This window comes from Lagopus leucura, unplaced genomic scaffold (assembly GCF_019238085.1).
Source record: "Lagopus leucura isolate 7727_CA_CO unplaced genomic scaffold, USGS_WTPT01 Super-Scaffold_100157, whole genome shotgun sequence".
Lineage (NCBI taxonomy): Eukaryota > Metazoa > Chordata > Aves > Galliformes > Phasianidae > Lagopus > Lagopus leucura.
The window spans coordinates 48,944,281-48,970,568 of NW_024962334.1; the positions used below are offsets into that span (position 1 = coordinate 48,944,281).

Consider the following 26,288-nt stretch of genomic DNA (forward strand, 5'->3'; position numbering starts at 1 on the left):
GGCAGTGGGAAGCTCCTTGCAGTGATTTGACATGATAGCATGTACACATGGATTGACATGTATGCATCTCACTTGCATCTTACTTCTTACTCTTCAGTTTCATGAGCTGCAAAATTAGAATGCTGCTGCTCCTCTTAGAGAGCTCCTTGAAGGACAAGAAGTGGTCTGATATTGGCAGACATGTCAGGCCAAAGGCACAGAATTGTTATCAGTAACTAGATGTCCCTTTAAAGAATTCTGTGCTCTTTTGGGATACACAGTAATTTGTGTTCCTCACAGATCTACAAACCTGCCGCTATCAGCACAAAAAATGATGACTCAGAAAGTTTAGAAGCCTTTGTATTAATGTCAAAGAGCAGCGTTGCAGGTTTCTCAGCTACCTGGTGTTAAATTCCTTATTCAGGCTTCTTTTGTTTAAATGCCTGAATGGGATACATGGAGAATGCTGGCTCAACAAAAAGTCCAGCTCTGAAGTTGTTTGGACGGCCTTTGAAGATGGAATTGTGCAGTTTGAACCTCCTCCACTGGGTGCCACTGTTGTGCAGGACAGCGATGATGACCTGGCTGGCAGTGAAGGGGAAGAGCAGCAGTAAGCAGGACTAAAAAATGCATATATTATATTCTTCTTCTTAATAATTAGCTGCAGCTTTTATTTAGGGTAGATGATACGGTGTTACTAGGTCAAAACAGGAGCCAGAAATGCTGTTGCAGTTTCTTGGCTGGCAAACAACCAGACTGTGGCAGTTTGCTCCATACCTCTGTGTTTCCTGTTTACTTTGTGGCAAGAGACTCCCATGCTTTTCAGGGAAACAAGAACCTTTAATTAAATGTGTTCCATGTGTTTGAAGACATTGCATGGGAGCCTGAGCCTGTTTCTAGATTAGTTTAATATGTATTGTTGTCCTTAGCAGCCATTATTTGTTATGAAAGCTAAGGAATAAATAGCTGCTAGGGGAAACATATCAGATGAAGAAGTAAGAACAGTGGAAATGCTTTTAAAAATAAGGAACTTCTTATTTACTTCACAAGGTTTTAAAATAGTGACATGGGGTCACATTCTGTTCTCACCTGTGTTCTGCATAGCCTCTGTGAACCTGCTCCAGAGGTTTTACAGGACTCAGAATTCATTTAAGAGTAGTCTGTCATCTTTGCATCTCACTGTAGTTCTAGAAATGAATTTTCACAGATGTCAGCAGAAAAGTCCCTAGGAATACTGAAGGAGAGTGAAAGAGTTAAAAAGAACGATAACAGCTAATTCATTGTACAGTCTTCATCTAGCCCAAATGTAAGGTGTTGTTGCAGGCTGATTCTCACTGCTGAGCTAGAGGTTTTCTTGAGCACTGTGTGTAATTATATCAATTTTGCACTTGTACGAAAGCTTTTCTTCACCTCTGTGGTATTAACAAAAGCCAGGACTGCACAAGGCATTCCAGGGATTTCTTTATCTGTGACACTAATTAGCCCTCTCTGATGAGGAAGTGAGTGAAGTGTCTGTTTAAAAGATCACAGTAAAGCTCCGTGTGTAATCACAAGGGACACACAAATAGGCACAAAGAAATCTCCTGGATGTTATCCAGCACCCAACTGCAATAACGTCCCTGACCTTTAAGGACAGATGTCTACCAAAGTTTGCACCTCTGTTTCAGCAACTCCAGAAGTAAACAACCAGTGCAAAGTAGAGTGTTGTCTTTTTCTGTAACGTGCCACTTTATGCCACCTGGTCACAGCAGCCCTTCGCAACGATGAGCAGAAAACACCTCTACCATTTCCCTGTACAAATATTGCTATGACCACTGTTGTGGTCTTGTGTGACGTGGCTGTTGCTAAAGTGTGAAATGTGGCTTTGCTGGCCACACTGTGGTGCTTGTTCAAAGAACCAAGCAATCCAGCTGGAATCACTGTCACCTCTTTTCCCTCTATTACTCATTGAAGTGCCTGGCACGGCGCTGAGAAATGGCTTAGACAATAACAGTACGCTGTGAGCTGGACAGAGAACAAAAGCATCATCTATTGTGACTCTTGCCTGTAAGAAATATCCTTTGCTTTTTTGTGTACTTTCCAGGGACGTCTGGTTTAGCGGGGGATGTTGCAGCTACTAAAATAGTTGAACTGGCCAAAAAGAACCGTGAGATAATTGCTGAGACTGAGAGTGAAAAAGCCAAAGTGAAGCAACTGAACAACAAAGTCAAGGAGCTGGAGAGAGAAGTGAGACATTTGTCTTGTTTTCTTTTTCTTTATGCTAGAAGAGAGAAGTCCAGCTTTTGGGATTGAGGAGCTGTAGCAGCTGTGGGGTTGATTCATGTTACCATTTTGAATTTGCTCTTGCATCCGTGCTTGGAGTTCTCATCATTTTTATCTGTGCTGGGAGGGGAGGGATGTGTGCCCTCAGCTGTTTCCACCGCTGCGCAAAGGAGGAGCTAGGAGAGGACATCAGTAAGTTAGAACGAGCCAAAGATGTGTGAAATGCCATTTGGGAATGTTCACTTGTATTTTGAAGCACAAGTGGCATAAATGCTGTCTGAACTGAGGTAGGAACAATTTATATCACTTAAATAGCAGATCTTTACTCAGGCAGATGTGTTCTTCTGACTTTTTTATGTGGGCTGACCTTCCACAGGACTAATTTTTCTGAGATGAAATGAAAATTAGGTGCCCTGATCTCCATGTTTACTTTGTTCATTGGCTCCTACTGTTGTTCCTTATACACTTTTGGTAAATTTTTGGTCATTTTTAATGTGTTCTGCTGCACTTTGCCTCCTCAGAAGACATCACTTAAATGTATCAATGACATTTATTTTGCTATCTGACAAACGCATTTTGACTCCATCTTCTGCAATCATGTATTGTCCTGAGTGATTCATCCGTTGGAATTGTACCTATTATTTGAAAGATGGAGAAGTGTTGGATGATGTGTTTGAGAACTGCATAAATGAAGAGAGTTCTGGTCAGAAGGATCTTGTGGAAGACCCTTCTGGCTGGAAGGCTAAGAAATATCTGGCGTAGCTGGGGACCTCTGAAGTCTCACATGTAGGGAAGCAAGTCATAAATAAGTACAGGAAATATTCCAGAAAAAAATTGTCTTGGTTGTAATCCTCTGCTGAAGAAGTACAATGACCATGATTCAGACAAAAACTTCAGACATTCTCTGATATTTACCCAAAAGAAAAGTGCTGCAGACTCTTCAGGAAAGGAGGTGAAGAAAAAGTAATTGCTGATCGAAGCAGAGGTGAACTTCTCAGATATGAACCAATCTGTTCCTTGGAAGTTAGCACCATCAAAATCAAAACCCAATGAAGCAGCTTGTCTCTTCTGAGATAGAGATGAACTGTAATGTGGGGGTATCTATCAGAAATACCCAAGGAGGCTGTGGATGCCCCATCCCTGCAGGCATTCAAGGCCAGGCTGGATGTGGCTCTGGGCAGCCTGGGCTGCTGGTTGGCGACCTGCACACAGCAGGGGGTTGGGACTGGATGGGCATTGTGCTCCTTTTCAATCCAAGCCTTTCCATGATTCTATGAAATATTGAGTGATGTGTAAGAAAAGCTACCACAGATAGGAACACACACATCTATTTAGTAATTTGAAGCTAAGCTGATGATTTGCACTCATCTTTTTCCACCGATGATAGAAAGAACCAAGACAACTAAAGTACATCTCAGTTCTCTGTTCATAGGCAAAAAAGCACCATTTGAGGCACTGCTTCACCTCTTAGGCACCCATACAGGCTGATGTGATAGGACTGGCAGTCTGGGTATTATAGTTAATATAAGTAGGATTATATTAATATAAGTAGGATACTTCAAATAGGACTAGACAGCTGTGTGTGGGCAGAAACAGAGCCCTCAGTTCATGCATCCACTTGACCTAATGTAGACCTGGCTGAAGAGTAGACTTCCTTGATGTATTGACTAAATTCCATGAATTGTGAATAGAGACATTCACAGTGAGAGCAGGAAAAGCACTGATTTGTGTGTTGAATCTCATCCCATATGCATGCTCCTAGATGGCTTAAACTCAGTGAAATCATAGAATCACCAAGGTTGGAAAAGACTCCAACATCAAAAACCCAGTCCAACTGTCTGCTTATCACCAATAGTTCCCACTAAGCCATGTCTGACATGAATTATATTGAAGGTACCTTATAAATACATCAGTACCACACCTGTGGAAAACACTGCTATTTTATAGCTAGCTCTTAGCTTGCATGAGAACTGAAAAATATGGAAATCATGAGTGGTTTAAGACGAATGTGTTCCCACAAACAAAATGCATGGTTAGTCATTGAGCAATTGCTTAGCAAAGAGTGGTACTTATAAACAAAGACTGTAAGTGGATCTTTGCAGAAAACATGATTAGAATTTGACCTGGTAGCTGCCACCAGCTGAAAGTTGATGATCTGGATGGAAGGGTGCCCTAAGCTTGGATTTCTTTGCAAAGGAAGGCTCAAGTGGCCCTGAATTGCACTCTCTCCACATACGGCTGTAATAAGGAAGCTATTCATCAAAACCTTCTTTTATTCAGGCAAATTATCAAGATTTTCTTCCCACCTCAAAGAATGAAATCTCAGCCCCTTAAAGCAACATTTCCCAAACTTTTATGCTCCAAGCTGCATATAAGAAATCTTCAGGGTCCTATAAGAAGTCTTCACAGTCTCAACAAAAAAATACATGATTCAGAGGGGGGGTGACAGTGCCTCTGCCTTCTCATTCTGTGCGCAAGCAATAGCAGACATATGCTTTACACACTGAGAAATACTACTTTAAAGCTATACTAGCTAAAGAAAATGGGTGTTAACATCAGTACTAAATCACAGATGCAGGGCATTAGGTCGTCATGTCTCCTTTTGAATTCCTCTGGTGGACAGAAGTATGTGCTTTTTATGGAATATCCTGATTTTCTTGAAAAGTGAGTAAGCTGGCAGCAACATCACCCTGATCTGCACTGAACTGGGCATTCACTGATATGTATAAACACTTATTTTATGAGCCTCTGATGATAAAATTCCCCAGAAAACACTGAAGTTGTTCCACAATAAAATACTACAGGCTTCTTTGGGAAGCGTTTCAGCACAAGGGTTTTCTACTGGTTATATTTAAAAACAAGGGGGAAATATAAGGTCTCTCTTTTTTATTTTTTTTTTTAGAAGGGCATTAAAATTGCTGTTACATTATTTACCAGTTAATCCTCCATGAAGGTGTTCTCTTCACTGTATTTGCTTTGTAATAGTGCATTTTTTTTTTCCAGCTACAGACAGCTGTGGAAAAAATACATTCTCTTGGTGGCAGTGATGCAGGAATCAAGCAAACAACTCTGAAGAAGACAGAAGGAAACTTGGTATGAATTGTACCTGTGGAGAGAAAATCAGATCAGAAATAAAAGCTGATATTTAGTTTTTTGCTGTTGTGCATTTCTTCTCTTATGACAGGAATGTGTCCCCATCACTAATTGTGTAGCCAGATTGCTCTGTTTTCACTTCCTCTGTACCCTAGAAAGTAGGGAATGCATTTTCATGGGTCTGGAAGAAAGAGATTCTGTTGGATCTGTGGATCGTAATAACTTCAGTTTTTCACTGCAGATTCTGTTCTTACCAAATCCATTCTTTTTTTCAAAGGCTGAAAGTCCAGAGATGAAAGCATTGCAAGAAAAATTAACTACAGCCAACTTCAAAGTGCTGGAGTATCGTAACCAGCTGCAATCTGCAAAACAGGAGCTGAAGATGACCCACAAGGTACTGTTCCAGGACGACGTCTGTGGCTGGGATCCCAGGCCCATCTCACTCATGTGAAGTCAGAAGATGGCTTCTTTTTCTTGGAGCTTTCTTTAGCCTCCATGATTCCAGTGAGCTCTGAGAGTATAAGAGACCACAGATACAGTGGTTGCATTGGAAAGATACACACGTGGACACACACTGATTTCATACTGTGCCACCATAAGGAGGATGAATGTTTCCATGATTTCTGCTGTATCGTTGGTAGAGGTACTTGAAGGTTGGAATGTTTCAGTCCAGCAAAATAGCTTTTGACTGACCTGAAGCATACATTCAGATCCATTCCTCTTTTCCAAAGCATTTAATTGTGTATTTACTTTTAATGTGGGTTTCAGGCCCATGAACATTAATGAGATTAAAGATAATACTTGAACTAAAGCATGTTCAAACAGCTTGGTGGAGTGACATCCAGAGTAACCCTTTCCTTTTAGATTCGTGATGGATTTTAATGCATTACTTTGTGCTCTGCCTCCTTTGGTTTCATTACTTTGCGTAAGAGACCTGCAATGCAGATCAGAGTGGAGAGTATGGTTCTAAAAATAGAACTCTGCTGACCTTTTTATAAATAATTTAAATGCTCATCATACTAACTTTAGCTCTTGGTAATGTGGCTCTTTCAGAATTGTGTGAGAGAGGTTGGCTTAATGCCTGATTGCAGGGGTGTGTATTAAGACAAGATCCCTGTTCTGTTCCTGCTTAGTTCTAGTTACAGATCATATAGAAAATAATTAGATACTTTGAAAGCTGTTAGTAATGCTTAGTAAATCTTGATTTATTTGAAATGCTCTTCTTAAAGAGGTAGCACAGTTTGACACCTTTCTCCTGGTTTTAGGGGAACAGTCAGGTTCCTTTAGAGATCACTGGTAGAATAAGGTGTGCCTGCAAGTTAGTGGTTATAATTAGAGCTGTGTTATTCCATAAAAATCTCAGCAACCATCATAGCTTATTATTACATCGATTTCTTTTTTTTTTTTTAGTATTGTTGCTTTCTTATTATTTAGAATTTTTAGTCACCTAGAATTTTTTATCACCTGGGTCCTCTGCAGATGGAATTCCTACTAATCAGCATGTGATAGTCTATAGTCTAGACTCTGAATTCACCTAAAGGAACACGAGCCACTCACTCAGACCTTAGAGAAGGAAGGCACTGGTGGAGGCATCCCTGGCCATCGAGGGGGGCACAGGTTTTGCCATCCAGCACTTCAGTTCTGAGTCCCACTTAGCACTTGCAGCTGCTTGATGTTGTAGTCAGTGTCTCGTGTTATGCTTCCCTGATTCTTAACAGCTGTCACCATATCTGGGTGCTTTGAGAGCATCAGTATTTCTTATCAGAATGCCAGCAGCTGGCTTGTTTGCTCTGTAACAGGGGTCACCACATCCTGGTGGCAGTGCTGGTGGCAGATGTTCCTATCACAGTGCAAAAGAGGAGGAGATAGAAGGGGAGTGATACATGAAACAGGCCGTTTACATATTGTGGCCATTTGATTCATGATGTCCTTTATGCTAACTGTATTAGATGTCAGGAGTAGTGGGTACTGTGCACAACACCCAACTAGATACAGCTAGATGGTCCAATTTGGCACTCTCCATAGGCAGGCAGCAAAATATGGACTCATTAAAAAAATAATAATCAAAGACTAATACCTAAACACTGAAATACTGAAAGATCTACCTTAACAAATAAAGGCAGTTTTGTTAATCAGACCCTCCTAAGCAGCAACAATCTGGATGATGATAATGATTTGAAAGAGCTTCCATCACATGGGGTACTGGACATCAGGTACAGGTGATAAAGGCTATAGTTGTGTATATAAATACAGTATTTTGTGTGTACCACTAGAGAGAGTGGCTTTTGCTCCTCTCTCCCTAGCACGCGTTTCAGCCTAGTCTTGTTGCTGATGTGAATCCCTTCTTTGTAGCTCTTAGCAAATGAAGTTGGTGAGGATGTGAATATCCAAAGTCTCCTGACCAATTCTGGCAGCTGGCGTGGGCGAGCCCAGCAAATTCTTGTTCTCCAAAGGAAGGTGAGTTCAGACCCTGCACAGTGCTCTGCAAGCTGGGTGCTGGGATGCTCTCTGTAGGAAAGATGTCTGAGGTAGACTGTTAGTTTTTTAAGTCATTCTTAACACCTATACCTGCTTATGTATCCCAGTTCAAAGTATTTACTGCAAATAAATAATCAGTCTTTTCTGTGTTGAGGAAAGCTGTTGTTCAAAAAGCTTCAGGGTAACTTCTGGAATGTTATTTTAGCGTGTATTGTGGTGATGTGTTAAATTTTAAATGTGTATGGATGTGTGCAATCTTTCAGAATTCCTAGAGAGTATATTAATTAGTCTACTGCAGCCATGCAAACCCCAGTATTTATCTGGGTAGCATCTGTGTTGGAGGAGAGAGTTTGGTGACCTCGGAGAGCTGTGGCAGGTTAGTTAAAATCCCAAGGTGTTGTGAAGGTGCCTCTCCCCACTGAGTACAGAAGGAGCCTTGTCCATCTCTGTGCTCTGACTTACATACCTTTGTTCAGTGCTTGAAGTCACATGTGAAGAATTGAGGCCAGATAAGATTTTCAAGTTGTTCCCCTAGGAAAAGTAAAGTCTTTAACTCTAAAGAGCACAGTGTAGCTGAAATGTCAGATCAGGACAGGAAAGCAGTTTGTCAGTGTCTTACATAAAACTTCTCTCATGTAATTTGAAACACCGTCTTCCTATTTTTCTGATATTGAATTACATGCCAATAAACTGTGATTTTTGCACTCTTATTGACTGAAACTGTTAATCTCTGTATTCCCACAGGCAAATTACAGTTTCCTTTCATTAGACCCCCTGGCTGAGATTCATCTGAAGTCTGTCCATATTGCACTGCACTCAACTGCAGAAATTTCTGTCTGAGCAGACTCCACAGGCCCCTTTTTTGTCAGTAATTACAGTCAATAGATCAACAGGGTGCATATTATCTCAGAAGACACCTCCAAGAAAGAGCAAAATAGATGTACTGTAGCAGTGCCCACTTCTTTCTCCTGGCTATAAAGTAAACCTGCAGTGAATAGCTGAGATGCAGCAGCTGAGTTCAGCTGCCCACACGGATGTCTAATGCCAGCTGGGATGCCACAGGGTATCCCTTTGTCATTGCTCCAAAGGAGTATGGATGTCCTATAGATCCTGCACCTTACGTGTCTCCAGCATCCCAGAACACCTCAAACAAGGCTAGGTACCTTGTGTCATATCTCTTCCCTGCACAGATGCCCTGGGCACCCACGTGTTTGTTAGCAGCTAAGAAATGTGTTTCTTTCAAACACTCACTGCCCTGTGTCTGTTAGCCATGACAATGTCAAGAAGTAAGTGATAAGATGCTGCGGTCTGAGCTCCCTTTGTTTATGTGCTTTTTGGTGCTTGGCCTCTGTATTGTCCCCTAGGTTAGAGAGCTGGAGAATCAGTTGGGTCAAAACAAGAGCAGAGCATTACTGAGTGAAACGGATGAGGAGCTGCTGGCTCTTACTGACCTGAGGAAGCTGTCAGCCCAAGAGAAGAACTTGCTGAAAATTCGCAGTTTGGAAAAAGAAAGGAAAGATGCCTTGGAGGTAAAATCCTATGAGCTGATCTGAGTCTCACTGGGATATTTAGCGTAATAGCCTGCCTTACCTTCAGGTTATATGTTACGTATCCTACCTGGAGACCATTTTGGAAGCCACCTGATCTGCTTGAGGAAGTTCTGTCATGCTTCACAGATTGTGCAAAAGACTCCCGTGCTTGTTTTCTGCATTGAACTCTTGTGTGGCCAGGCAAAATATTCAGTACCTGATTAGGTCTTCCCTCTGCTTCATGATTCACGTGTCAGATGCATCTGCTTGGCCTGAGATGTGGCCACTTGACAACTAGGCCTGGTATATGACATTAGGCAGTAGGAGAGAGGAACAGGGATGCAGTGCAGCTGACACAGACTTTGCACTGTAGTCACATGTAGGAAGAATCCCTGCTGCATCTGCATCCAACCTTTGCAGGGTCCCTCTCTCCTTATGACCAGGTGTGCATTCTTCATGAAGTGTTAAATACAAGCATGCCCCTCACACCTGATGTATCTTTATGGTGATGGGCTCCTACATTTGAATAGAATAAAGCTGAGAATTACACCAGACTCATTTCAAGAGGCATTTTGAAAATGGCTTTTGCCCTCCATCTATTGTGTTTAGTTGCTACAAAGATAAAAAGGCATCCAGTGTTTATGGATTGAGAGGGGCTACAGCTAATAGCACGTGTTGTAAACCCTAAAATGGAAAGGATACAAAGTTCTGTGTCCACAAGAAGCTCGAGGGGTGCAGTGTGGGTGTCAGCTGCGCATGCACAGGCTAGCAAAGTACATTTCCCTAAGCTCTTTTCCTGCATTCACTTCTCTAAAAGCCACCTGAACACCATTCCAGTGCTTCATTAGTTGCCACCACAATTTAACTGTGCAGTAGAATGAGCAGTGGGGTAATACACACCTTTCATTCTCAGCTGTGAGAATGAGAAAGGTTTATAGCCACGGGCATGCAGCACAGGGAGGGTTTCCTTTGATAACTGTAATCTGCATGGCTTCACTCTGCCTTTGTGTTTCAGGCTTCACTCCCCCAGGTTCCTTGTACTTGTCCATAACTACAAGGCTGTTAGAGTGCTCTCTGATCAGTTCCAGCCAGGTGAAGGCATGGCTCAGCAGACAGCACACGGCAGGCACTGCTTCTAGCAGGCACTGTGGCATCACCAGCCTGTGTCTGGAAGTAAGAAAGTTTCCCCGTGGTGGATAATGAGGCAAATAGAAGAGCAGGAGCATACAGAATTACACTGTAACACAAAATTATCGTGTGCTTCCTGATGTGCTGAGTCAACCTTGTCTCCTTGTATTTCTGATCAGCCTGGTCTTTTTTTGATGGTGGCAAACAGACAGTGAGCAGTACTATTTATAATTTCTACATATTTAGGAAAGATATGATATGTCAATGCCTTTTTTCTTCCAATTCTTCCAGGCAACGTGTGACTCTTTTTGCTCACCAAAGCATGCAGGGCTTGGTGACAGGCTATAGCTGTCATTTCTTCTGATGTGTTTGCATCCCTGCAGAAACTCACTGTGGAACACGATGCTCTCAAAAAAAATCATGAGGAAGTGAAAAAAAACCTCGATGCAACAAAAGCCAGGAACAAAGTGCTGTGCAGCGAAGTGAAAACCTTGAAGGGACAGATCATAACCCTGCTGGAGAAAGGAAAACACGATGATGAGCTCATAGATGCCTTACTGGTATTGCCCTTGCAGTCAGCCCTCTTTCTATAAATGATGAAATGTGAAGTCATTTAAAGACACAGTGACACAACCTTAGTGTGTACTGGAACTGATGGATCACACTGTGATGGCCAGAGGTTTCACAGTTAGCTAAAGCCCTTCTATGTTTTAGGTCAGGTTATGTGAAGGCTGCAGAACAGGAGTGACAGCTGGAATCGAATGGCTGTAAGAGTTGTATAGAAACATTTTGCAGAATGCTGGAAATAGGGAAGTTGAGTAGTTAGAGGAAGGGCTTCATGTCTGACTCAAAAAGCTGGACTGTATTTTCTATTTTGATCTCAGATTTGTTTTTACTTTTTTCTCTGAGATTGTCTGCAGTCTTGCACTTTAATTTGCTGTGTTACACAGCCCAAAACGCATGAACCTGTCCTGAATCTTTAGCATTAAACATGGAGGTTGGTGGCCCTGCATGTGGCAGGGGGGTTGGAGATTCATGATCCTTGAGGTCCCTTCCAACCCTGGGCATTCTGTGATTCTGTGAATCATGAGTACTGGACTGTAGGCACGTCTGGTTGCAGTAGCTGAAGCTAAGAGGATGTGGTTCCTTCAAAATTAGGAGTACTAAATGGGGACTCCAGATGGAGTTGTGCTGAAATATATGCCCTCTGTCATGCTCTTGCAGAGCTGTTTATCTCAGTTGCTTGGATCTTTCTAATTTGAACCATCCTGTTGCTAAAGCCTTGATATGACCAATGAGGAGAGATGTCCTTACCCAGCAGAACACATCTGGACATTACAAGCAGATGTGCTGTGCAATTCTTTTAATGGTTATCTGCTGAGAGAAGACAAGGTACCTCACACTTAAAACATAATGGACCAAATTCTTGGAGTAGATAGTGACATCAATTTGCTTACACCAGAGAATGAGTTTGATAGGGCAGTGGCTTGCCCTAGCACTCATAAATGTATATTTTTCTTGGAGGAATCTAGACCATGCACAGAGTCTTACTAATCATTGTGTACAAAAATGTGTATTTCACTCATTGTTTCTATTTTATCAGAGCCAGCAGAAACAAATGCAGGAAATCTTAAAGCACCTGAGCCAGCAGGATGAGAAGAACAAAGAATCCCAGCAATTGCTAGGACAGCACTTGAACAATGAGGCTCAGAAACAAAACTGCCTTATAGAGCAGCTCAGGCAGATGGTGGCTGAACGAGAAGCAAAGGTTAAAGAGCTGGAAGAGGAGATTGGGCAACTCACACTTCAGGTAGTCAGAAGAAATGAACTAGAAAAGCATGCTTGTAATCATTTCAGATCTGCTTTTCCACTTCCTTCTCTGATGTTAACCATGATGGTACCTGCCCTACTGACAGTCACTTCTGTTCTGGAATGATGGTGTAGGAATTCTCTCTTGTAACTCCAATTTTCTTTCTTGTTTGTACACAACTTGTTTAAACAGCAGAAAACACAGGGATATTAATGCCATCAGCACGTGGCTCCACACCCAGGATGTGGAATACCTGACAGCAGGGATGGGGCCACAGTAGGGATTTGTCAGTATTGCCCATCCTTGGCTGCAGAAGGATGCAGGCAGGCAAATGTAGGTGAGGCCAACATCAGCAGTTTGCCATCGTGCCCAGAATCAGAAGGATTGGCTGCTAATGGGTTAAGATGTCTTCAACAAGATGGTGGTATGGCTAGAATGCAGGCATAGAAATTGACAGGCAGTCCACTAATGTATCAAAGGCTTCTTCTGTGGTCTGGTTTTGTTAAGAGTAGATATCCAGTTCCCATAGATATAAAACCCTTGTAGGGTCATATGAGGTTATGAATCTGTCAGATACCTTGGAAATGGGGGCTAGAGTGTTGAATCCAAGATAAATCTTGTGACTGGGGCACAAACCAACTGTACTGGCAGTGGTGGTGCTGCACTGTAGGTTCTGTAGTGACATGTGTATACCCTATGATCTTACATGAAACTGCACTTCTTTCTGACATTTGCTTTGTGTTCTGCGATGATTAGAAACTAAATAAACATTTCTGAGCAGGTCCTGTGTACTAAAAGTTCTGGCATGCTTCTAGCAATAATGGTGATCTGCTGATCAGACTGATGCAGCTCTTCTTCTTTGAACTGTGTAATTGGTTTTGTAACCTGCTCCAACATTAACAGAAGAAATCTGCCCATCAAGGGGACAATTCAGGAGCTGCTGTTACACCACCCTGTGCACACTCAGAAGATCTACGTTTTTCTGGGCTTAATCCCCTGATATCAGCCAGTGATCAGGCTGGAAGGATTGCATCTGCTCGGTAAGAAGACCCTAATGTCAGTCTTTAACACTGCTGTCAGTTATTCAGAAGCATGGTTTTCCCAGACAACTTCATCAGGCCACTAGTGCTGTCTGCCAGGGGTTGTGGCAGGCTGCTTACGGTATATGGGAATCTGTAATCACATTGTCTCTTGGACATTTGTCCTGGAACAGAAAAGGATACACAGACTTGCAGACATTACTACATTTGGCATGATGGTAGTGCAGCTAATTCTCCAGCTCGGATAATGTTTATGTGGTTAGCTTAAGTGCCTGTGATTCTTCTCTCTTAGGAGAAACAGGGCTTCTAATGTGCAGCATTCTGAAAATAGGGTGGCAAATTAATACACAACTCCATTTTAGGTAAACAGTAAATCACCAGTGCATTGCTTAAATCAATAAAGTTGCTTTGAGTAGTGTTTCCTTTCAGATATGTTGAAAACACACCACATTCTTTACTCTTAACAAGCATCCTTTTAAAAGCCTTACTGAAGTCCATGTAAGTTATGCTCATCTGCACAACTGTAAGTCTGATTTTTGTTCACGCTGATGAGGCTGTGGCTCAGCCTGGCTCTGTGAAGGTACCACAACACCAGAGCAAGCTGTATTCTTTCCTGTTAAAATGCTGGGTTTGTTGCTAAGGAGGAGTTGAAGTGGGTATTCTCAGAAGGAGTAAACTTTTTACCATCTTAAAGTTCCAACTAATTTCTCTTTTGAAACCTTAGCTAGACTACCACATAACTTCAGACACCAAGACTGGCCTGAAAATTGCCAGATGTCTTCCTGTGTCTAAGTAGAACATTACCACAACATTTTAAAAGGGCTCTTCAGACTGTTCTGAAATGAGTGTTAGAACACCATCCTTAATTGAAAGTTTCTCTTGCAGAGTGGTAGCATCTCCAGGGTTCTGCACTCCCAATTGGCTTTATTCTCTGACTTATAACTTCACAGATGTAGTGCTCCCATGGGGCAAATCTGTATTCTATCCACTTATTTTTTTCTTTTGCCAGTTACTTCAAATGTCTGCTGATAGTAAGCAGGAGGGTGAACATGAAAGCTGGGCTGGGTGCAGGCTTTGTAGGAGCCCCTAAGTGCAATGCATAAATTATTGCTTGTGCATGTAGCTAACATAGTGCTGGCCAGGCAGTGGCTGATATCAGGTAGGCAGCAAAGCTCTTGAATCTGCAAGAGCTGTTAATAATGTGGTCAGCAGGGCTCACTCATTCCATTAACTTTAATAAGCTGATGAAACATCTATTCCATTTTACTTCAGTGAATCATCTTTTCCTATCAAGAAAGATGAAATGAAAAATGCTATAAATAGGATCTAAAGCCCCTTGGAGACGTTAAAGTAAAAATCTGCAGTTTAAGGCTGGGCCGTGTCTGTTGTTACCAACCTCCACTTGGTTTTGAGATGGGTTAACCAGTCACAGCCTAGATAGCTGTTATGCTATATTAAGGCTTTATCCTCTGTTAGCAGCAGCTTAAAGACCAGAAAACATGGGCTACATCTACAGGGAATTGCCTTCAGATGTTTGAACTCAAGAATTAAAGTTCTGCACCTTGTTGTGGAACAGGGGTTAGATTGGTTCTGATGGTTCTGCTCACCAGTTGCTCTGTGGCTACTCTTGACATCCACATGCTACGATGTTGTGGTACAAAATGTTGGCATGAGGTGCCAGCAAAGTACCTCTGGAAGCACAGAGATGAAAAACTGAGCTTCATATTTTGTACACTGAACACTGAAGGCGTTTTTGCAGTGTGGTGTGGGGTTGGACAGCAAGCTGAGCTATGCTGTGTGCAAAGCCTGTGTGATAGTCCCTCAGGAGGCTCTAGGAGGCTCTCCCCTGCAAGGCAGCAATAAACACAGACATTGGAAAATCAGAGGAGTTCTTGGAGGACTGCCCTCTGTAGAGGTCAGTGTTTAACAAAGCTTTCTTCCTTTCAGCACGGTGTCCAAGATGGGCCATATGCTTATAGAATCAGCAGCTACCAAATCTTCCCTTCTCAGTAGCAACATCACACCTGGAAGGTATGTGTATCCACTTATCTGAAACAAGAAAGAGAACCTGTTGTACTCCACAAGCTGCTGGCAGCCTTTAGCTGCCTTGTTTTAATAATGGCAGCTTCTTTTACCATCTGTCTGATACTGTTAGAGGGTTTTGACAAAGGCTGTAGTGTCTCCTTGCTGTCTTGCTTTTTTAATCAGTTGCTAGTTTTATGCCCCATTTTTTCCATTTTTCATCCCCAACCACCACGGTTTCTCCTGCTTTTGGCTCTAAAGGAGATATTCCTGAACACTCCTGTGTGGAGAGGTAAGAGGAGAAATGAAGTACATAACAAAGAGATACGTGGAGATCCATTTCATCGCATATTAGGAACAAGAAAGGCCATTTTACTAATGCTGCCTGAAGCCTTTCCGTTAGAGAAAATCAATAGCAAGCCATTTAATAGCCTAGTGTGGCACTTTGGAGAATCCTCATGTAGGATTCTCTTACTTTGGCAGCAGCAGCAGGAGGAGAGTCTGTGAACTGATGGCAGGGGGAAGTTTGTTTGCAAGGGTGATGGGAAGGGGGAGAGCACTGTTGGAAAGAGTGGCTTTGCTTCCACATATCCCATATACTGCAGTATGGGGTTTGATGCTGGGGGGAGGTAGTGAGCCTGGCTGGTCTTCAGACAAGTGTATTTTGATATGTTTTTTCAAATGCTGTCATCTCTTTCATTGGTGAAATGGGAAACAGACACTTTTATGCTTCTGCTGCTTTTAGGCTTGCTGGCATCGACAGCCTGGATTTCAAAGTGCTGCAAATGCAGATCACAGAGCACAAGGCCCTGTGCCAGGCTGCAGAAGTGGAGAGAGACAGGCTCCTGGAACTGGTCGCTGTGCTGCAGAAAAGGTAGCAACTGATTTTCTGCCAGTGTCCCCTATGGGATGCTGTGCTTAAGGAGTGGCTGACACACGTGAGAGTCTGTGCCATGCTGTCCGCTATGCTACGCTCTGCCAGCGTGATACATTCCTTAAATAGTGGCTTTTCAAATTCTTCTGCTCAATTTCACTGCCTAGTTGATGATTTTTTTTATTATATGTATTTATTCTCTTAAAGTACAGAAAAAATGGAGTGATCTTCAAGCCTGCTACACTTAGGTAAAAGTGGAGTTGGTGTATTTGTGTATGTGTGGCATTACTGAGGCAGCAATACTATGCATCAGTAAGAAACATTGTAATTATAACCCAACTTCTGCTTGAGAAGCATTTCACATTCTTCTAAGTTTCACCTTTTAAATGAATTTCTTCTGGTTTAACTGAAGTATAGAAGTGATATTTTTGTTCTCATTATTCAATTTGAGACAAGGTTAAAATCAAGCTATGCTTTCAGAGGGCAAGCAAAGCAGTCTTTGCTCTTTAGAAACCATTCAGCCACTAACTTTTTCCCAGTCAGAGAGTGTATAATATCTCATTCCCAAATCTCTATTCCAGCTTGTAAGAAGATATTTTTTCTCTGTGTATTTTGAAAATGATAAGAACTATTTGCTTGCTTGCTTTATTTTGCACTAGTGATCATTTCTCACTTATCCAATTTTTGTTCTGTACAATTAATCACAGTCAAAAAAAACCACCTTTACCACAGTTATAAAACATAAATCACCTCCTGTGCTTTTAAGGAATAAGTCCTAGAAATGTGCACTGGGATCATTTTGTTCATGTCTGTAAGCCCAGTGACTTTAATAGAGCTGTGCAATTAGGTAAGGGTGGAGGTGTGAGTGATTGCTGAACTGGGGCCGTTGTGAATATGGGATAATGAAGAATGCAGAGGCAATGAAATGCACAGTTATAAGTAAAATGTACCACAGACTGATGATTCAGCAGCTCCACAGTTATAACACATTTATCACGGGCTCCTGCAGGTAAAGTAAATTTTGTGAGATTGTATGCAATAATTCTTGGAAGACCTCAGGATAATATAACATCCAGTTATATTTCAACAGGAATATATGTAAAAAAGGGAGGCATTCCTCCTCTCCCCTTCCTGTGTTGGAGTATAGGTCAACAAACTCAAGGGATGTATACAATGCTTAAGCCAAGAGGAGAGCACTGGGAATGGATACACAAGTAGGATTTCTCTACAGCAGGCTTTAGAACTTCAGACTGTATTTCACTGCTGTTTACTGCAGAGCAGAATATACTGTCAGAACACCCTGTGTTGTTAGCAGGCTGTAGGATTGAGCCCTACTTTGGGAGGGGAAAAGCTGGAGCAAGATTTCAGTTTGCTGCTCATGTTGGTGGAACATTTCATAAAACTCAACTAGTCTTGTCATTTTTCTCCATTGTTTGTGGAGAAAACTGCTATGGGAACACCTGGTCAAACAATAGTTTAATCAATTCAGAACCACCGAGGAGAAATACAACTTCACATGGCTTTTCACCAGTAATTCACTGCCACAGGAGGTCAGAGCCTTGGCTGTAGCTAGATGTTTAAATGCAGTGATATAACTTTATTATAGTTGTAATGTTGGTTGGGAGGGAAGCAAGGCTAATCACATCTTTTGATTCAAGGAATAATCCACTACCACCCATGGGGCCAAGGGAGTTTTCTTATTCTGCACCTTCCAATACACTGAGTCCATTCAGGATTCTCTCTAGCTTTCAATTCCTCTTCATCATTTGATGTCAGACTCTGCCCCCAGGAGAAGCACCACTGACTGCATCTGTGAGTGCACATCTAGATAATTTGCTAAGATGTTATGGGAGGTGAACAGAGAGGTGGTTTGCTCTTCCTTACTGTATTGCAGGGTGAGCCATTGCCTTCTCTTCCACTTTTTTCCTTCCACAGGGTACCTAATGACCAAGTTTATTAAAAGTAACATCCAGCTTCTTTTTGTGCTTGCAGATGACTGATGCAGAACAGCTAAATGCTAGGCAGTGTTTTCATAAACTGTTTTCCTTCCAAATTTCCTTCTCAATGTTAAAAAAAAATGCAGTTTTTTATCCCTGCAATAAAAGCTCTCTGCAGTTTGCCTGCTCATCTGAGTAGGAAATTCACACAAGTGGCTGGTGTTGAGGGATCTAGGCAGCCTCTATTAATGAACCTATTATTTATAATTATACTCATTAGTTAATTCTGTTTTTCAAATTGAAAGGATGTCATCTGGAAGAACTGCATTGGAATTTCTGAGTTTGGATGCATGGAAAACTCTCCCATTCCCCCTGTTGGGAGCTATGCAGCATGAAATTCAGTGCTTAGACTGGCTGATTCTTTATAATCACAGCATAACTAAGCTTTGAACCACCTTTTTTTTGTATCAGGATAGAAGAAGGCAGTGACAAAGTCTTGGAAGCTGAGAAGAGACTTCAGGAAGAGCGGCGGCGATGTGTCATTTTGGAGCAGCAGCTTGAAAAACTACAAATGGATCCAGGGAGGCTCACAAGTACACAGAAACCTCCTTTGAGGAGCAAAACAGGTGAGGTGGAGCTCTTACCTACAACTTTGTCCCCCATCTCACATCGCTGGTTAACAGACAGCAGCAACATTTGGACTCTCATCTCTCAAACCTACATAAATGCTTGACCTTACACCCAGGGCTTTGGACCAACTCAGAACAGTGGACTGATACCAAAGATGAAATCCTCGCTGCTCTTTGTTCAAGGGGACTCTGCCACAGATTTAAGTGAGACCAGGACTTTTGCAGTATCTTGTTTTCACAGGGTTGGTGGTCTACAGAAAGAACTGTGTCCCCATCATGACCACTGCTCTGTTCCCTTTGTACTTCTGCCTGGGAGATTCATCTGAAGGTTAAGAACGGAATTAAAGGACGCATCCCAATTTAAGGCCTGTCAGCATCTATGAAAAACTATTGCTGGTGATGTAGTAATTAGATCCGGTGTAATTTATTATCCCATGAACATGTTAATCTTCAGCTATAAATATGAAAGCCCTACTAGCATAGTTAAAGGAGGAGAATTCATGGCGGATGTTAAATTTTTATTTCCCTGATCAGATTCTTTTATTGCTTAAGGACTCTGACTCTGTCAAGTGTCTAAACCGATAAAAAACACATATTCTAAAGGAAACTTTTCCAGAAATTCCCATTTTTGTATGTATTTTCATAAAGTAAAAAGGGTTTAAATGCCCACAGACCAACAGTAGTAATAGGAATTTCAATTCAACAAATGCTGGGATGGCATCAGACTGAGTTGCAGTTACTAGAGAGATCACAAGTTTCACTGCAGTGTTGATATGTGCTCTTGGCCTGCCCCACACTGGAACGTGTGATCCTTGGCCATAGAGCTCAGTAGATGCATAGTGTGGTTTTCTATAGTGACTGCATCCAGCACTACTTTGTGTACTAATCCCACCTGATCAGCTTCTTACAGCTGATCTGCATTGAGCACCATGACCTTTGTGAACAGTGACCTCCCTTTCCACCTGATGTCTTGTTTCTCCTTTGATGTGGGTTAGGCAAAGTAAGAAATGCTACCGTGGCTGTGTTGTATTTATTTGCATCTCTCATTATAGTGCTCTTGGTCATATCCTTGTTTGGCAATAGAATCTCTTTGGAGCAGTGTAATGATGCAAGAAATCACATGGTGTTCACTGTGGTCTCAACTCATCCAGGGGAGCTAGGCCCCTGATGTAAGGTGCACACAGTGCTTAGGACCTCAAATGAAGCACTGCCTTTCACTCATCCAGCGTAGAGAGAGAATTGAATTCACAGGAATAGGATTCAGAAGAACCTTTGTCCCAGATGAGTACTTCCTGCTTCCCTCTGTAAAATATGGATCAGTTCCTTGGAGCAGAACTGTTGAGCCCTTAACAAAAGCCCCAGCCAACACTGGCTTATTTTCATGTCTTTTTCTTCTGACTTGCGGAGCTGTTTTAACTGTATTAACTGACTGTATTAAGTGATGCAGAAAAGCTTAGATCCCAATAGAGAGACTCCCTCCAGAAAACAGAAAGGTGCAGTTCAGTGACCAGCACCGTGTCAGACAGAACAGGGCTTGGAAGCCAATTGTTGCAGCCTTTGGGCTCTGGGATACAGGACATCATTCTGATAGAAGAGTGTTGCAGGGCCTCACAGAAGTAGTAGCATAGGGTACCAGTTGTGATTCCAATAGGAATTGGATGTAAGAGGTGTTGGAGCCCTCAGATGGTTTTTTCTGAGGAAGAAATCAGAATGTGTGTTGAGACAGGCAGTAGGCAGGTGAGTTTGGGAACAAGCCATCAATCCAGGCTTTCTCTTCTGACCTATTGCCTTAAATTTATAGTGGCATCTTGGTGTTGTCTGCTAGAGGAGAAACTGGTATTTAGAGCTTAAACTTTGATACAGCCTGGTTGTGTAAAGCATTCTGCTATCCTGCATATGGCAAACTTGAATTTCCCTTGCACCCTCAAATTGATATGGTGATAAACTCTTCAGGTTCAGAGCCATTTTGGCCAATATAGTTTGGTAACTCACCTCTGAGAGGCTGGCATTTCAGAGCTGAAGGAGGCAGGCTTTTCTTACCAGCTTGACAGATCTCTTCTTACTAAATATTTTGTTCATTAGCCACGTCTGCCTAAGGACTAGAAACAAATGTAGAAAAAGATTGGCAGTAAGATTGGTAAGAAGAAATCTGTAAGTCCATCAGATGAGGAGGTAACAGTCTTTCACCACAGCTGTTTGAAGAGAGCTCTGCCCTTTGTGGTGTGCCAAAATTCTCTGGAGTTTATACAAGAAACAAGCCTACAAGGCTGTAATATAGCTCTTCAGCAAACTATGTAGGTTATATAAATTCTTTCATGCCAGATAATTGAGGAAATAAGGAATGAAAACTTGAGCATAAAATAGACTAGAGAACCCACTAATTAACATAATGTTTTCTTTTTGAAAATGCAAAATTGGAGTGAGCTGATCTAATTACTAATCTAACGTTCCTAGTCTCCTCATTTTGAGGGATGCTGAGTAGTTAGAAACAACTCAGTCATGTTTTAAAATTAATGATGGTTTAGGGTGTTTTTTTTCTGTCTTATCCAAATCTCTAATTAGCAAAGAATAATCCCAGAGGAGATTAAAAGCAGGTTTTCCTCAGTCCTGTGAAACACAACATCAAGTTCTGAACCATTTTATGGTTATAAAGTATAACCTTTCTCCTCATAGGTTTCGTACTCAGAGTGTTCCCCGACCACGTTCTGTTAGATATTCGATATGAGAAGGATTCAATGTTTTAATACTAAATGTACTTATTTGAAGGTATTTGCATTACAAGGGATTTTAATGTAGAAGAGTGATACAATATGCTGAAATCACAACACAAGCCATTGCAAGATGCAGTGGAATCAAACATGGTTCACATTACAAGTCAAAGCATCATGATGTCCTCAGCTACCAAGAAGAACACGTGGCTTGAAGCCTCCTGAAGCCTGTTCTTCTCTTCAGGGGTCAGTCTGTTTGGTTGTTACATTGTTTTGGACTGAGCCATGCATGCATTTCCCCCTTATTGCTCTGGCTGGCTCAGAAAGGCAGCGCATTCTGTGGATTATTTTAGGGAAAGCCATTTACGTTTACTCAACTGACACAGCTGTTTATCTACAATGATGGACACCCTCTGGTGTTGAGATAAGTTCATTCCCTTGAGATTAAGTCCAGCTTCTCTTCCAGTAGTTATGGCTGCTTCCTGCATTATTTTCTGAGCTTTGTGAGCACACTGACCTTGCTTGCCTTCTCCGAGCTTCCTGCTGTAGGGATTCCTTGGTCACTCCCAATTTGATTCTCCACTCCCAATGGTAAATTTGAGGTATATTTTCACATAACCCTTCCTATACAACCCTGAAATAAGATTTTGGGTCCATTTAAAATCACAGGAACAACACTCCGTGTTCTGAGAGGACTTCATTTTGGAAAGCATTCTCCATTTACAATCTTAATTTGAAATACATGTTTAATTACTTTACTGAGTTTAATCTAGATTATGTTTATGCTGAGGATCACCAATTACTTTCAAAAAGCTGTCTTAATGAGTGCCACATCACTGGCCTTCAGTAAGCAACAGCTGTCATTAGTTTAAGTGAAATACAATGACAGACATTAAAATCATACTTTTTGTTTGCTTCTACACTGTCACCTGTTGTTTCGGGCACCTGAATATTTTGGATTCTTTTTCCTGTTTAGATAGGTAAACACACATTTAGCCCCCAAATGCATATTCATCATGCTTTCATTTTGCTGGAAGGAGATTAAAATAAAACTCTGTCCTATATATTTGCACTGTCTTCTTGGGTATACATACAACTGTGTTTATTCACTGTATTCAGTTGAAGCCTCACATGGTGGAAAAGATGGCTTGTGTTGCTTGTTTTACTAATGCTGCATTTTGTGATGAAATTTCCAGGTCAGTCTGCTGGTCAGTCAAGGCTGTCCTTGAACATGAGTGATAGAAAGGAGCTCTCTGCAGCCCAGCTGTCCAAGCTGCCTCTGGAGTCACAGATAGAGGAGCTCAGCACAAGGTATGGTTTCCCTTCCTCTATGCTGCATTACTGCCATTCAGTATTGCTATTCAGGAATAGCTCCCATTCATTGCTGTCCTCCTAGCAGTGATTTTACCTGGACCAGCTCCTCAGAAGGAAAACCAGCAAACTGTACAAATCACAGATCCTCTGCATGGAGTTTTCCTGTATCATTCTTATACCAGCTGCCTAAAAATGACACAGATACCCAGAAATGTAAAGCAACATGAAACACTTCAAAAGAGACACCTTTATTTTTTTCTTTTCTTAGCTATTGATTGCAAGCTTATTGGTGGAAAAAATAATAATTATGATCTTTAACAAAACATCTGAGAAGAATCTTTGTCTTCTGATATCTTTTTCTGTCTCTACGAGAAAAGGAGCAAGTGTTTATAGGTCTGCTCTTTCTCATGCCTGTTACAAAATGACCAGAGAGCATGTGTTTCAGTGAATTCTTCCCTGGAGCTGAAGCACTGTTCTAATTTGTTTTGAAGCTCCAAAGCTCACATGAAAGTTTCCTTTTGTTTCCTCACAGGCTTGTGATCCAGCTGGATGAGAATGAAGCTCTGAAGGCTGCTTTGGAGACTACTGTGAGAAAGAAAGAGGAAGACTTTAAGCTGTACCAAGACACAATGGACCAAGTGAAGGATATCTTTCTACAGGCCATTCGGCAGCAGAAACAAGAGAAGAGTTAAGCAAGATAATCAGAGCCCTCTGAACTGCAAAGAAAGGAGAGAGGCCAGGAGTTGTGCCCGTGGATTGAAATGCACTGGAAGTGTAGTTTTGCATGTCATGTCTTCAGCTTTTGTGGGAGAGAAGGAGAGATGGAGATGGAATACAGAAAGACAGAAGATTTTGCATGTTTGCAAATTCAGGCTGTAAAAGTTAGCAAGCAGGTGGCTCCCAGGCTACACATGCCACAGTTTGGTGCAGTTTAGAGAGCTGCAATTCTGCAGTGTGATTTGGGACAAAGCCTCCCTGGTTTCAGTTAAGAGAGGGCTCGATATTCTTTACACTGCTGCCTTTATCAGCATATGAAGGAATTTGCCTTACAACAGTTATGCCAGCCCCCTTGCAAAGCTCTGCCAGGAGCAAACCAAGTTCTGTTGTTATCAGCACACTGACACCGGTCTGCCTAAGGCTGTCTGTAGTACTTTAGTGCTGAGGGAGTGGGTTAGCCTAGCCTGAGAATATCAGCAAGTGCACTCTGTAGGCTCTCTATTGACCATCCCAGCTTCTTTCTTTGCTTGAACATAATGGCAGAGAAGGTTTCTGAAACTCAGTAGACTTTCCACGGGAAAGGAAATCTTTGTGGAGTGCTCCTCCGATCAGTAGGACTTACCTTAAATGCAGCTCCCTGTAATAGCTCATCCCATATGAAACTGGCCATCTGGGTTCTGAATTCCCCAATTTCTCTGCAGCCATCCGTCAGGCAGGTCTTGTTCTCATTAGAAAGAGGTGCTGGTGGAAGCAGGCAGCTTTATTACAGCAGAGGAGGGACTTTTGAAAGCGCTGAAAGCTCTTACGTCTCTGTCCTTTTCTCTTGCAGCAGGATGAGAGCACCAAATGCAAGCTAATAAGACATTAGCATGCAGCCTGCCAGCAGAGAGCTAGCCTTGGGGATTACAAGCAAATAGAGAGCTAGTCATTTTTGAATAGTGCTGCCTTGTTTCTCAGATGAAAGTCTTTTGAAAACTCTTCTCTTTCTGCTTTGCTTTGTCAGCCTCTTTTTGTGAGCGTGAAGTTTGTCAGACTTTAACCCCAGCCATCACCATCCCAAAGTGGATTTGTGGACGGGCAAATCACTGCTCTCTACCCAGCATGAGCAAAGGGGTCTTTCTCCAACAAGTGGGGCCAAAACTGCTTATTGTCAGATTCCTCCTGCTCACCCTGCCAGAAGCACCAGAGGAAAGGCCATCTTGCAACCCACAGTACGCTCCTGTCAGCTGGAGGAGTTGTAAATCCTGCATTGAGTGTTTGACAAAGTTTTGTCCAAGTGAGCTGCAAGCACTTCCTTTCTGTTCAGCTCCATCCTGATGATGCATAATGCAGTGCAGACCAAAGGGAATAATTCAGCCTACCTCCTATAGATATTTTCAGAGCCTGCAGTAGGGAGATCACCCGACAGCGTGGCCTGAGCTGTGGAGGTTGTGCTATGCAGAGGCTGCTAAGCTCAGGCTGCCAGCTTGCAGCTGGAGATTCTGATTTTGCTTACACAGAAGTGTGAATCAATAATATTTTCCCGTCAGTACATAAGAGGAAAACTGCTGTCCTTTCCAATGAGTGGTTGGTATTTGTCTCCTGTCCTCATAATGCTCTCTAGCAAAATCCTTCCTGAGGTGGCAATGAATCAACCGATGAAACTCAGATGAGAAAATGGGAGTGCTAGATGTTACAGAACACATATGGCTTGATAGCATATGGTAGAAACCTCTTAAGTGTTGCAACACTTGTTTCTTTAAGCATATGCTTGTTTGGGGTTGCACAGAAGCCTTTTTCTCCCTTTTTTTTTCCTGATGCACACAACCAGAAGATGCCTTGAAGAAGGGGGAAGAAATAAGTCATAGTGAATGTGCAATGTGTAATCTGTCTCCCATCACAGAGTACTGGGGATCTGAACTCTGGCCAAATTCTGCAGACCTTCTCAGTTTTCACCTTAGTTTTGAAATAAATTCCCTCTGTACTACCAACAGAGTGACCTGACTTTGACTTTTGCCCGTACTGACCCTTGTAGCAGCTGATTCCCATTTTCTCAAGGTGTGGAAGAGGCACAGTTCACATAGTTTTGTCATTGAATTTAAGAAACTCAGTGAGATCTTTGAAGACCAAAACCACTGCAAACACTGGTCTCACTGCAGAATCCCATGCTGCAGGTCCTCAGCCAGAGAATCTCCCCAGCCATTTTGGTGTGCTGTTTGAGCTACATTTCTTGTAGGGATGCAGCTGGGCTTGATCTGAAACCTCCTGGATTGCCTGCTTTCCTTGGAAGTTTCTCCTACCAGATCAACAGCCAGCCTATTAAAATCTTGTGTGTTAACTCTCATTTCAATCTCACTGGCTTCGCTTTGCAGCCAGCCATCACTGTGCCTCTCTCTGCCAGATAAAAGCAGTGTGAACACCCAGCTTTTCCTCACTGGCACAGCCTTCACACAGCACAGTTGTATCACAGGCCACATTTTGAGAAGCTCTGAGTTTTTTCAGTCTCTCTTTGCAGTTTTGATGGCAGTGACGACGCTCTGTGCTGCTGATGCAGGCGGTGGTTAAGCTGTGAAGAGCAGCCCTAAGGTGAATTCTGCTGTATTTGAGGCTGTGAACACTCCTTGTTGGGATTCAGGCAGCTTTTAGCCACCGTGTGCTATGAACACAGGTCCAAAGACCAAAGGTTGTCTCAGCAGAGCGCTTCCACTAAGCAGCCAGAAAGTGCCTGATGGATGCATCCCATTTGAAAAGTACAGCTGAGCCACTGGGAATAAATCCTGTTGACCTTC

General features: G+C 42.2%; 1 protein-coding gene across 1 annotated transcript in view; it reads left to right on the forward strand.

The window, feature by feature from the left end:
- The window catches only part of CCDC13 (coiled-coil domain containing 13), a 32,204-nt gene extending 5,916 nt beyond the window's left edge, over nucleotides 1-26,288 (forward strand). The window contains exons 4-16 of the mRNA XM_042889187.1: nucleotides 2,063-2,205; nucleotides 5,245-5,334; nucleotides 5,612-5,728; nucleotides 7,687-7,791; nucleotides 9,177-9,341; nucleotides 10,853-11,029; nucleotides 12,073-12,279; nucleotides 13,183-13,319; nucleotides 15,267-15,350; nucleotides 16,087-16,215; nucleotides 18,624-18,778; nucleotides 22,686-22,800; nucleotides 23,336-26,288. Of these exons, the coding sequence (XP_042745121.1) occupies nucleotides 2,063-2,205; nucleotides 5,245-5,334; nucleotides 5,612-5,728; nucleotides 7,687-7,791; nucleotides 9,177-9,341; nucleotides 10,853-11,029; nucleotides 12,073-12,279; nucleotides 13,183-13,319; nucleotides 15,267-15,350; nucleotides 16,087-16,215; nucleotides 18,624-18,778; nucleotides 22,686-22,800; nucleotides 23,336-23,495 (1,784 nt within the window). The 3' untranslated portion in view covers nucleotides 23,496-26,288. The remainder of the gene's footprint in view (nucleotides 1-2,062; nucleotides 2,206-5,244; nucleotides 5,335-5,611; nucleotides 5,729-7,686; nucleotides 7,792-9,176; nucleotides 9,342-10,852; nucleotides 11,030-12,072; nucleotides 12,280-13,182; nucleotides 13,320-15,266; nucleotides 15,351-16,086; nucleotides 16,216-18,623; nucleotides 18,779-22,685; nucleotides 22,801-23,335) is intronic.